The sequence below is a fragment of the Lathyrus oleraceus genome, chromosome 7 (assembly GCF_024323335.1).
Source record: "Lathyrus oleraceus cultivar Zhongwan6 chromosome 7, CAAS_Psat_ZW6_1.0, whole genome shotgun sequence".
NCBI lineage: Eukaryota > Viridiplantae > Streptophyta > Magnoliopsida > Fabales > Fabaceae > Lathyrus > Lathyrus oleraceus.
Window position 1 is genome coordinate 252,706,913 of NC_066585.1, and position 13,670 is coordinate 252,720,582.

Sequence of the window (13,670 nt, forward strand, 5' to 3'; positions counted from 1 at the left end):
CATACGGCGAGTGGTCTCGAGGGCCTCGTCGTGCAAAGAAAATTGATCATACTGATAATCTTCTGTAACGGGGCGCCCGTTAATCTGAATTCCTTGATTCACATTGTACCTTCCGCCAATACCATTTCCAACATTCCCTGTGTTGCCAACATTACCCGGGTTTCCATCAGCATTTGCGTTACCCGCGTTACCAGTGTTCACAGGGTTATTAGTGTTCCCAGGGTTACCAGGGTTTCCCTCAGCATTTGGTATCTCCACCTCCGGATCGGGTCTCGGTTGCTCAACCAATTCCCTCAGCTTTTCCTGGCCTTCTGCCATACCAGTCATCAATGTCATGAACTGATCCATCCTTTCACGCATATCAGCCAGCTCTTTCTGTACTTGGTCCATCGCTAGCTATGGACGATTTTCCTTTGTCGGGTACCTGTGGACTCGCTTGGGACCAATAAATGCCTGATACAGGGAACAAACATTAGACACTGCGGTGACACCTGCAAAACAGACAAGGGTTAATATGCATGGTATGCGATGCACTGCTTGTTCAGTTTTAAGGCACCCCCGTTTTGAAAGGGAATACCCTACAAATGAATAAGCATGAGATGTTGGATGCAAATATGCAGATGATGTTATGCAATGCAAAGGCATGTCAATCAGAATTGATGGATCCGCTTGAACATCTGTCAGGTTGCACTGCCTGGAGAGAAATTCACTGAGGAATATAATACAAGCCCAAAACTCTGCTCCAGAAAACCGGGTTGGTTGGAGGTTAAGGTTTCCTGAATTTAGCCCGCCCCTCACTGGTAGGTTCTAAGAACAGAAGTTCGTCAGCTTCAGCCCTTCAGTCGCGAATAATACGTTTACCACTGAAGGTTTGGTATTATTACGGGACAAAAGACCTCCATTGACTCCCCTCAACAGGACATCCTAATAGCAAGTTCCCAGTCTCGGGATCCTCGGATTGAGCAGCGAGAATGCGCCCACCAGAGCTAACATAATCACGTCTCGGAGGAGAGGCCTCGACTGAGTTCTCGGGAAATGGTCACCAGAGTCGACGATTTCTAGAGGAACATCCTGCCATTACGGAACACCCGTAAGACATAATATATCCAAAAGAAACCTCGTCTGGGTGTGGTTCTTCACGAACGACTTAACGTAGCAACACGCCACGCAAGCCTCATGATTATCCACTCTAAAACCTGTGTGTACACTCAAGCCTGGGTAATGGGCTTATCTCTCATAGAACACCCCATCCCAACAAACAAACAAACAAATCCAACAGATGCATGCAAGCAGGTAAGCAAATAAAGGTACAAAAGCATGAACACCCAATAAACAAGAAATCACACAAGCTAGGAGGGACTCGCTTAGGGAAGATGGACCAGCAAGAGGTCAACTTCTTTCAGTCCCCAGCAGAGTCGCTAGCTGTCGCAACCTGAAAAATACAGTGCGCGAAAAAACAACCGGCGAAAGAAAATGACAGAAGAGTCGCCACCGTGCGTTATTCATCCCAAAGGAGGGAAAGGAAATGCTCGAAGTAAACCTGAAAAAGGAAAGGACAAGACGGGGTCTCGCAACCAAATCTTGGGTTCGGGAGTCGGTTATGCGAAGGGAAGGTATTAGCACCCCTACACATCCGTAGTACTCTACGGGATCCACTTTTGTAGTTCTTGTCTAAAGGGTGTGAGTTTATCTTGTGCTGTTTACAAAAAAAAGGATTAAATGAAAATGACTCGCGCGGATGTCGCATCCACTACATACGTATCTCATCTGAATATGAGAATCAGAGTCTTCGTAGCTCGGCTGACCTATGGGTTGGGGGGATGTGTGCTCGCTAAGACATCGCGTCTTATGCCTACGTATCTCATCTGGCCTGAGAATCAGAGCAAACCGTAGTTCGGCTAACTATGGGGTTATGGATTGGGTTTTGGACAAACGACGTCACTACACAATCTACCGGATGCTCGACCTTTGGAGACTTACTCGCCTGTAGTAGAAGGAGTTAACGTGTTGCTTTGGGTTTTAGGGTTTGGGATGCTCAAGGGCAAAAAGGCAGTCCTTGACGAAGGAACCGCGCTACCTGCAGGGATACGAACACATACAAAACAAACATGTATAAAGTAAATGTGCCAACAAGGGGCTCAGAAGTAAATAAACAAAAGAAAACAAATGCCTCCTATCGAGGTCTTCCAGCTAAGAAAGCGATAAAATGCGGAAAAGAGGTAAAAGTACCACACGGATAAAGATCCGAAGTAACAACAATTAAAGGAGTAAGAAACCTAGGGATCTCCCAAGCTAATGCCATCAAAGAAAGGTGAGTCAGTACAGGTAATCGGAATAAACCTCCGGGGGTATCCCACAAATAAAGTGGGAAAACCATGCAAACCATCTCTGCAAGAGTCTGTGAGCCCTCACAAAAACTCAACAAAAGGGTTAGTGAAACACGATAAGCATTTTTTTCATGGATAACAGTATGGTTTTAGAAACCTCAAACCCTGTGGCATACATTTCAGAAATCATGTGATTAAACATTCAAGGCATAGGTTTCACCCATTCATGCATAATTAAACCCGTGGGCAAAAACATAATGAAATTCATCCATCATACCTCATACATTCAGATGATCCAAATTAAGAGCATAAAATCATGGGAATGAGGCAAACCTGATGGGAGAGACCGGTTGAAATCAAATGGCACGGCTGGGTTTGCAAGGCAATGTTAGGGTTTGCGTGAGATGAAAGTGTGTGAGTCAGATTGAATTTTTCAGAGCTGCCTGGGGGTTGCTCTGAGTTCTCTGTCAGGTTTCTCTTCAGGTTTTGTCCAGGGTTTTGTTCCAAGGAAACCTCAGAGTGTTTTTGCTTCTCTCCCTTTTTCTGTTTGATCTCCCTCTTTTATAACCTGATTTTCATGGCTTTGTGGGCTCAAATGAGAGAGGTCCAAGTCCAAGTTTTTTCTATTATATTTTATTTATTATTTTTATTTATTTATTTTTTTTTGTAAAAAATTATTATTATTTTTTCTTTTTTTCGTTTTTTTTCGTTTTTTTTTTAAAAGTTTCTTGGATCTAATTCTGATTGACATGATGAAATGCAATATGAAATGCTAAATGAATGCATGAATGAGGAGAGCAAATTTTGGGGTGTTACAGAGTTACAATAAGATTCCATGTTTGGATAGAAAACTAATAGAACACATGTTATAAGTTAATGAAGGATATTAATCACATAAACAACCTCCAAGAAGTTTTAATCCTCAATTGATTGCTTAGTCAAACTTAAAGTAGCAATAGTCTTCCTTTTGATTAGCAATAGTGAAACGTACAATGCTCAAACACACAACAAACACACTACATAAAAAGGGATAAAACAAACACACAATTGAACATTTGAAGTTCAAACAAACCAACAAAAGAGAGAATATATATGAGTCCTTGTAAATAGTGTGGACCGTTTAAGATACAAGTACTATGGGAAAACCTCAATGAGAGACTTAAAACCAAGACCATGAGTTATCTTATACTCCCTAAAACCAGCAGAGAAAAACAACTTAGACCATTCTTTCTCATTTCTCTCTTTTCCATTAACCAATACCATCATCTCCAAATCATAAAATAATTGTGCTTCAATTGTTTCATTCTCTTCTTTCTCATTCCCCATCACTGCATCTATGATTACCACTTTTCCTTTACTCATTATTGCTTCCTTGCATTTCTTTAATATTTTCAAACACTCTTCGTCGTTCCAATCATGTAATACACCCTGCATGTAATGGAATACTAAAATAAAGTTAATTTGTAAATAATATTCATAAACTAAGAATAAGGGTCACGAGAGTGTGTTCCTTACACAATCTCAGGATTCTAATTAATCCTACTAGATACTAATAATTTTTGTATTAAGTCATTTTATATAAGATTTTACTCTGACTTTAAATGAGTCTTTCTACAATTGGACAGTGAGATTTGTCTATTTGAATTAGTTGATCTCAAATCCGAAAACAAAATAAATATTTTACCTTGAGTAAAATTGAATGAGTGGGAGGAATAGCCTCAAACATGTCCCCTCCAACATATTTCAAATTCTCACTTTCTTGCAATCCATCAACAACATGTGGAAGATCAAACACAACACAATCAATCTTTGGAAACGACTTAGCAATAGCCATAGACATAGTCCCTAAACCTCCTCCAACATCAACCAATGATTCCATCTCTTCAAACACCTCTCTAAACTTCCCCATCACAACACTAGAAGCCATTCTAGTTTCACAAGCCATAGCTTCATTAAACAACTCATTAAGTTTAGGGTCATGACCAGCATAATCCCAAAACGCCACTCCATTATTTTCAGTGTGAAAAGGTGAAAGGTCTTCATTTTTGTACCAACTAGAAAGTTGGTACCATGGTTTACTCATAATTGGACCAAGTATAACATGTAACAAAGATGTCATACTATATGGATGATCCTTAAGCAATAATCTAGATGCATCATTAAGCTCATACATTACTTCTTCTACATCATTGTTATTTTCAATGACATTGAAGAAACCACAATGTGTTAAAACTCGCATCAAACGATATATGTCACTGGTTTTGGAAGGGTGGATTGGTAATTTAGCAATGAGTTGTGAAAGTGGGATAGGTTGACCATAGTTTTGTATGACATCTGGTATACTCAATTCAATTGCACATTTAAGGGACATTGAGTTTATGAAACTGAAAATGTGATTGAATACTTTGGTTTGAGCTTGAAGCATTTTTGTAACATGGTCTTCACTTTGAGATCCCATTGGTTTTGATTCCTCAATTATCACTCTTCATGGTTTATTTATAAGTGGAGCATTTTGTTATAAAATACTATTGAAAGAAAAAAACCAAAACATGTCACTTGGAATTATCATGAAGAACGTTTCTTCAATTCAGAAAAACATAAAGTTGCCATATCATATACTACTTTATACTAGTTGAGATTCAGAGGGATTATATAGTGATTTAGAATAGGGAAAGCAATTTTAGCGGGAGACATTAATGGAAAAGTTAGGTGAAAGATAAGACATAAAGTCAATAAAAATGAAAGGAAATTTTTTATTGAAAGGAAAATTTGTTGGTATTTGAACTTTAGTTAAGCACCTAGGCAAAATTAATTTAAAATTTAAACTAGCTTTAAAATAATCAAATAAAAATGAAATTAAATTATTAGTCTTAGGTAGTAGTTATTCAATAAAATACTAAGCATATGTTAGAAAGGTATTTCCTTAAATTAAATTAGTTAGTGGTAAAGATATCACGGACTAACCGTAGAAATTTACGATTGATTACTTAGATATATTTTTAGTAAAAAAGACTTAAACTTTTTTAAAAACTCATTTTATTTATGAAATCTATGTCATATATCATAATATTTTTTCTTCGATTCTATCTAACAAAACTTATTTAAATAAATTTATTATTATTATAATATATTTTATATATTAAATTTAAATATAAAATTAAAATTTATTTATATGAATGAACAATGTCATAAATGATTTTCATAAATTTTTAAAAATAAATAGTCTTACAAACTTATGCTATTAGGATAAATTCAGATTAATCAATATACAAAAGGATAAATTCAGATTAATCAATATACAAAGTTATTTAGTCTCATTGCTCTTTTTATTTATTAGTTTATTTAAATATTAATTGAGTTATTTATTTATATATATTTAATGAAATAGACTTTTAAATAAGTTAATAGACTAATCAAACATTTGAAAAGTTATATCAAAGCTTAAAAAAACATTTGATAGATTACATATTAAATTTAGACTGAATTTTTTAATAGATCAAACTTAAACTTTGACAAAATCTTACTGGATTCAATTTATTTCCACCACTAATCTTAGATGGATATTAAAACAAACCAGTAGTAAATTTTCTAAAAGGGTTGATATTGGAGGTAGTTAAGTGCATTTCTAATAGAAAGCTCTTAGTTGGGAGATTATATAAAATTTACTTCTTTTTACGTAAAACTCTGAGTATGATTTTTTGATTTAAATGCTAGACATATAATTTTTGCCTAACAAATACAAAATAATTCCTAAAATTATATAAATTATTTAACGATTAGAATATATCTCAAATATACGTAGATACAATAATTTAAAATAACTCAATATTACTAGAGAGTTGTCAAATGACGTTGTTACCTTGCTTCAAAACAGTAGTTTATATGTCTAAGCAATCTTGCATCATTATATATTCAGTTAATTCATATTCACTTGTTTGATGACCCTAGGTGTACGTTGTTGAATTTTCTTTATTTATGCAAGGTAAAACTCTAGTAGATCGACTTCTTTTCGATTGAAGATTCAAAGAAAAATCCAAGAGAGACAAAATCAAGACAAGGAAGAAAAAGAAACATGCTCAATTGACAAGAAAATTAAGAGAATCCTTAACTTTCAAATTCTCTTAAACTCCTACCTTAGAAATCATGGAAAGTGAAAACAACCACGACGATATCAAAAACAAAAACAAAAGTATTGGTGCTAAAGGTGTTAAAAGATCTCACATTTATTGAAAATATAAAAGTTGAACATTTTATAAGTGAGATGACTCATATATCCATTATCTTAAGATTTTGAATGAATATGTGTTGTATCTCTCATTTGTTTGAGTGAGTCTTTTACCTTTAGGTGATTCTTTGATTCAATGTAGATGCTTCTCCCCGTTAATGACCCATTTATGGTATCAGAGTTGATGATTTAATTAAGAGATCGATTCCTTTTATCGAAAGTCTTCTTAACATGCTGGTGGTCAGACGATATGTCTCGTTGAAGTGTCCGTGACGTGGTGAAGATGCCTATTAATAGTAGTACAAATATGTGGATGAAAGAGCTTCCGCTTAAGAGAAAACATAATCAATAGACTCACACTTGAGGGATCAGATTATTGAGAAATAAATGTGAGTTGTGTAAGTCCCATATTGTTTTGAAAGGAAGGTCGAACACTTTATAAGTGAGAGGATCATACACCATCTACCTTAAGATTTTGGATGAATATATGACGTATATCTCATTTAATTGGATGAGTCTTTGACATTTAAATAATTTTTTAACTCAATATAAATGATTCCCGCTCTTGATGATTCATCACCGTTTAGTGCCACTAAAGCTATGATATATAGAAATGTTGATATCGGTGAAGTTGTTCAAGAGGTGAGAGAAGGGTGACAATGTCTCCCGATGCATACTATTTGAAAAATCTCTACTTAATTTAGGACAAAAAGTAAGTGTGTCACTTGCTGCACTTCAAAATGATCCAAAATTTCCATTACATTAATAGAGGCAATCATATAGAAAATTTTGTGACCAAATTTATTTTTAAGAAAGATCTTCTAGTGGTGAAGATGGAAGAAAATGATGTATCCTCTTTAGTACTAGGCAAACCATTCATTCAAAAGGAAAGTGCGAAGATATAACTTGATGACAACAACCAGACCATCAGAGACCACCGTGAAGAGGAGTATTACACTTGGAGCATCTTTATTAGGGTGAGTTATAAGAAATTAAATTGGGTCATTTAAATTATTTTTTGTGTGATCAAATCGCCACATATAATTTAGAGAATTTTTAGTTGATCTATTTTATTTTATTTTATTTCAATTCAATAGTGGTGGTTTATAAATAATTCAAATTTGATCCCACATATTTATATTTATTTATTTATAATTATTTTAATTTTAATTAAATATTAATTTAACTATTCTAATTAAAATGCATAAAATTATCAATTATTAAAGTTGCACAAGAATTATTTTAATACATTTTTTTATTATAAAATGTAAATAATACAAAAGCCCACAACAAAGAATATATAAAATAATATTTTAATTAAAATACAAAAATAAGACAAAAATTATTTTTCATTTTTCTTATGATCAAACATTTCCCAAATATGCTCCACCGAGTATGCTCGAAGTCGGTTCGATGATTTTATCTGTGATGAATATGTGATATACTTTCAAATAATGTGGTTAGACTAGGATAAGGACCACTAGATACTTCAATTGTGAAGAAATTGTGGATTTCCTTTTTGAATACAGATTAAGATATGTCTTATCATACTTTCTAATTTATATATAAAATAAATTTATATATAAAATACTAATTTATATATGTTAAAGTTTATATATAAAATAAGTTTATATGCTCTGAATTATATATAAAATATTAGTTTATATGTTTTAAAGTTTATATATATATATATATATATATATATATATATATATATATATATATATATATATATATATATATATATATATATATATATATATATATATATATATATATATATATATATATATATATATAATATACTAAATAATATAAATGTATTTTTATAGATGGTTTATATGTTATTATTAATATATTTTGTAAAAATATAATTTATGAAGTATTTTATAGATATATTTATTCTTTATTTTTATACATCTTGTATAATTATTATAGATAGTCTGCATTAAATATTAGATTTTTGATGTTGTTTTGGAAGATGAATATAAAGGTAAAAAAATAAATATTTGTTTTCAAATTTGACTACGAATTGTATTTTTATATAATAATTTAACATATTTTAGTAAGTAGTTGAAATGAAAAAGTCATTAAAGTGACCTCTTTTATAGAAATTGCTTATGAAAAATGTTAAATTTTTTATGGTCTGTGTGTATGTTTGTCCATGCGGGTATCAATGATCCAAAGGACAATTGGTGGTTGGCCGATTTTCCATACATGTCTGTGATGGTAAACATGAGATAATTATAAGGTTTTACATGTGAATAATAAATCACTCCAAAGAGGGGTTTATTATTCGACATTCTTTTTTTATCAATGTTGAGTGTTACAACAAGAGTACCACTAGCAGTTAATATTAGTGTCCAAAGAGTCAATATTGATGGTGCACCAGGTATCTTGAGATGCGTTATGCCATTATTTGAACAATATTTATGATTAAGTTTTTCTTTTATGTGAGTATATATAAATTTTTTATTTTTTGTTGTTTTTCAGCTACAATTGCTTTAATATCTACTAATCTGAATTCAGTTCCGATCCTTCATGGGACAAATTTTAAAGAATGGAGTGAGAACATGGAAATTGTTCTTAGCTGTATGAATTTTGACCTTGTATTAAGGATGAAGCAACCACCTTCTCCTTCAGAATCTAGTACTACCTTTGTTCATTTATATAAGAGACAACTCAGTTTTCAAGTTCATTGAATAACCAATGTATTTGGTCAGTTTGTAGACTAGATACATTGATTATTCAATAAACCTAAAAAGTGACCTATCTCTTATATAAAGGAACATAGGTAGTACCTCTGAACATAGGAAAAATTATGAGAAGTGGGATTGCTTCAATCGCATGAGTCATGGTTTAATATGTTTTGAGGTCAATTTAGCTTAAGTACCTAGAACACTTGGTGGTTAGACTCTGAAGCAACTACTAACATCAGTGTTTCAATGAAAGGTTTCATGAACTACCGAAAACCAAATGATGTTGAAAGATAAATCTATGTGGGAGATGGCAAGTCGGTGGAGGTGGAAGCTGTAGGGCATTTTAGATTATTGATGTGTAACAAATTTTATTTGGATTTGAAAGACACTTTTGTGGTTCTGTCATTTAGACGAAATTTAATTTCAGTTTCTTATTTGGACAAATCAGGTTATTTGAGTTCACTTAGGAATAATATGTTTAAGTTGTCTTTTAATTCAAATACTATTGGAACTGGTTCACTTATGAGTCATGATAATCTATATTTGTTTGACACAATAGTTACCTATAACGAATCCTTAAATGTGAAAACATGTGGTACTAAGAGTAAAATTGATAATAATAATTCATGAGCATTATGGCACAAGCACTTTGGTCACATCTCTAAAAATAGAGTTGAGCGACTAGTGTCTGATGGAATTTTATACTCCATTGACTTAACGAACTTTGATGCCTATGTTGAATGCGTTAAAGGCAAACATACCAAACCAAAGAAATTTGGTGCATATAGAGCTACAAATGTCTTAGAATTGATACATAGAGACATTTGTGGACCATTTCCGACACCTTCTTGACATGGTCAATAATACTTTATATCATTCATGGACGATTATTCTAGATATGCATACATATTTCTTATACATGAAAAATCTCAATCATTGGATGTGTTCAGGTGAATAACGTCCAAGACCTTTTTCCAAATATCTAGAGGAATGTGGAATCGTCCCACAGTACACCATGTCAGGATCACCTAGCATGAACAATGTTGCTGAAAGACAAAACCAGACTCTTAAGGATATGGTAAGGAGTATGATTTGTCATTCTAACTTGCAAGAGTCACTCTGGGGAGAGACACTAAATACTGCAACTTATATTCTAAATAGAGTACTGTAACACGGTGGGAGAACTGACTTTAGTTAAATGTTGCGGATAGCAAGAGTCGCCACCGACTTTTATTTTATCAAAAAGGAAAGGACATAAAAGAACAGGAAAGACCTTAAAAAGATTTTGAGTTCGGGGGGTAGGTTATACAAAAGGAAGGTATTAGCACCCTTTATATCCATGGTTATCCATGGGCTCTTAGTTACTTAGCTCACTTTGTTTGTTTGCAAGAGTGTAGTGTGTGATTAGAAAAATTTCTTTAAGTACTTTGTAATGACCCTCGTATGGGTGTATACAAAGCCTAGTTTAGAAATTGTGAGGTGTAAAAGTAATTTTGAAAAGTGTGAGCAAGTAACTATGAGATACCTACCCTAGATTAAGTCTTTCGTGTTCTCGTATATTCTTTCAATGGTAAGACTGTCCCTATTATTAAGGAATAGGTAGTCATTACCTTGGATGTGTTTAAGGGACGGGCGTAGGGTCATCGTATGGTCAATGAAGGCAACATAAAGGGTGTCTTTAGCAACTCGTAGGGACGATCATCATTTTTACCGAAGGGACAAGATCATTATATCGTAGGCAACCTCGTAGGGACTTGATCTTTTAAGTTTATAGGGACTTGATGATTTTTCTGTTTGAAGGGACTTTGCTTAAGACACCCCTATTTTCGAGGGACTTGACCATTTAAAGAAGGCAACCAAGAGGAATACCCTAGGAAGTACAGATGGCGATCAAAGATCGACTTACGTGTGTGAGTGTTATTTTTCAGATATTTGTCTTGAATTTAATTTTCTAAGTTCAATTATTTACAGTTAGTTTTTTGCACTCCCTAAATTACTAACCACGCAATAAATATTTACAAAAATAAAAGCAAGAAAAATAAATTCCTAAACTATTACATGGCTATGGGACAGATACATAATAATCAGGCGAGAAAGAATAAATTTACAACCTATACATTTGTTCCTAATATTATAAATAAAACAAAATTAAAATAAGGAAAATAATAAAGCAAAAATAGAATAGATAAAAGCAAATAATAATAAAATAATAAATAAATAATGGTAATAAAGCAATAATAAAATAACAATAATAATAAAGTGATAATAAAACGGTTAGAATTTTAAAAGAAATTATTTTAGGTTAAACAAGTTAGATTTTTTAGAAGTTGTTAGAAAAATATGAGTTTAAAATAAATTAGTAATAATAAAAGAATTTAAAATACATTAATGTACAAATTATAAAATAAAAGAGTTATATGAAAAATATTAAGTTAGTTATTTACAAAATAAATAAAGATTATAGAAAATATCAAATTATTAGATTAATAGGTTTATTATTATTATTCAATTAGAAAAATGGTCAATTAGATTTTATTTACAAAATATATAAGGATTTATTATTATAAATAAGTAATAAAAAAAAGTTATTAAAATAGTTAGTATTTATTATTTATTTACAAAAAATATAAAGGTTATAGAAAAATATTAAATAATTAATTTAGTAGGTTTTCACGCCCTACATTACTAAACCACGCAGTTAATATAGGATCAATGGCAGGAATTTAAATGGCAGAAAAATAAAATGGCAGAAAAATAAAATGGCAGAAAATAAAATGGCAGAAAATAAATGGCAGAAAATAAAACCCTAATTATTACAACGCTTTGGTGCAGTTACATAATAAAGATGGCGAAAAGTAAAACTGAAAATATTACAAGTTAAAACTTAAAATATTACAAGGGCGAAGCAGTTGCAGTGTATGAATAACATAAAAATGAGCGAAAATGGGAAATAATAATAAGGTTTGTTAAGGTTTAAGAAAATGTTTATGGTTTAGAGGAAATAACACGGTTAAAGTTTTAGGTTTGAAATTTAGAGTTTGTGGCGAAATTGTCAGGGTTTAGGAAAAATCAGGGTAATTAGTTATGAAAAAAATGTGCAGATCTAAATATATGTATATAAAAAAAAACATATGAACATGTATTTGAAACACAGTAACAAATATATCAACAAAATAAATAAAGTATATATCATATATAAACTATTACCAAACTGTGTGTACGATAGTATAGATCAGCCACTCTCAGTTTCTCTTTTTTGTTCTGTCTTTTTTCCCTCCCTCTATCAGTCATGCTAGTAAATATATATAAGAACAAATTAGGTTAATGATAATGGGCCTAAGTTTATTTTGAAACCCAATATTAAATTAAAAACTGAATAAAGTTAAATAATTAAAATAGTTAAAATTAAAATAAAAACTAATTAACCTATTTATTTATTCTAGACCCAATATAAAAATAAATAGACTAAAATAAATAAATAAAAGTCGGGCACCAAAATGCTCGAAAAAATAAAATGAACACGTCAAAATAATCAGCGCGAAATAAATGACTCGGAAAAATACATCGTTTGGTCGGATTTTGAAATTATGACCGTTTAAACTGCTCAGACTGATCAACATATGATCAAAAATAGTCGTAAAAATATTTTTAGCATGTCAAATTAAACCACGTGAACCGCAGATTAATGTTACCGACATTTGCAAACTTAAACTTGATATTTTTTCGTTGACTAATTTTAGGCACAGTTAAAAAGTTAATTTGACCAGTCTGTTTGTAAATTCCGAGAAATTATTCCGGCTAATATTAAGACAGAAAAAAATGTTATGCTATGAAGATGATGCAAATGAATGTGAAACAAAAAATTGGTTAGAGTTAAAAATAGAGGGAAAATTTTGGGGTGCAACAGCTGCCCCTGTTCAATTTTCTGAAACCTGAGGAGTTAGATTGGCCTGTGTGCCATTCGTGACTTGGAAGGTTGAAGGGGATTGAACACAAAAGCCCAAAAATTTGCACTCGCCGGTGCGTAAAGTAACACTGATGACCGGTTGTATATGCTTAAGTAGGCTTGAAGATGCCACTTGGAAGAACTGAAGATGGGCTTATAGATGCCATCCATAATACCAGGAGGTGATAATATCTTGATGTTGATACTGGATATCAGTACTAGGTCTTCGTATAGGCCGTCTCTGAATCGTATCTAAGAACATACTTTTAATTTAAGTGTCAGAACCAAATCTTCGTGGCGATTTCTTTCTGAATTAAGTATCAGCACTAGACCTTCGTATAGATCGTCTCTGAACTGTTTTGAATTGTTGAATAGACCAGTAGAAATAAATCTTCGTGATGATTATCTCTTCTGGAAATATCCTGAATTAGGGAATAGATCTTCGTATAGACCGTTTGCCTACTATCCAAGAA

At 32.3% G+C, this 13,670-nt stretch overlaps 1 protein-coding gene across 1 annotated transcript; it reads right to left on the minus strand.

Moving 5' to 3' along the window:
- Window positions 1-3,277: 3,277 nt before the first annotated feature.
- Window positions 3,278-4,941, minus strand: LOC127106487 (probable O-methyltransferase 3). The gene is made up of 2 exons (XM_051043771.1): window positions 4,012-4,941; window positions 3,278-3,755 (listed from the first exon to the last, which is right to left on the minus strand). The coding sequence occupies exons 1-2, from the start codon at window positions 4,783-4,785 to the stop codon at window positions 3,462-3,464; spliced, it is 1,068 nt and encodes a 355-aa protein (XP_050899728.1). The 5' UTR covers window positions 4,786-4,941; the 3' UTR covers window positions 3,278-3,461.
- Between the last annotated feature and the right edge of the window lie 8,729 nt (window positions 4,942-13,670).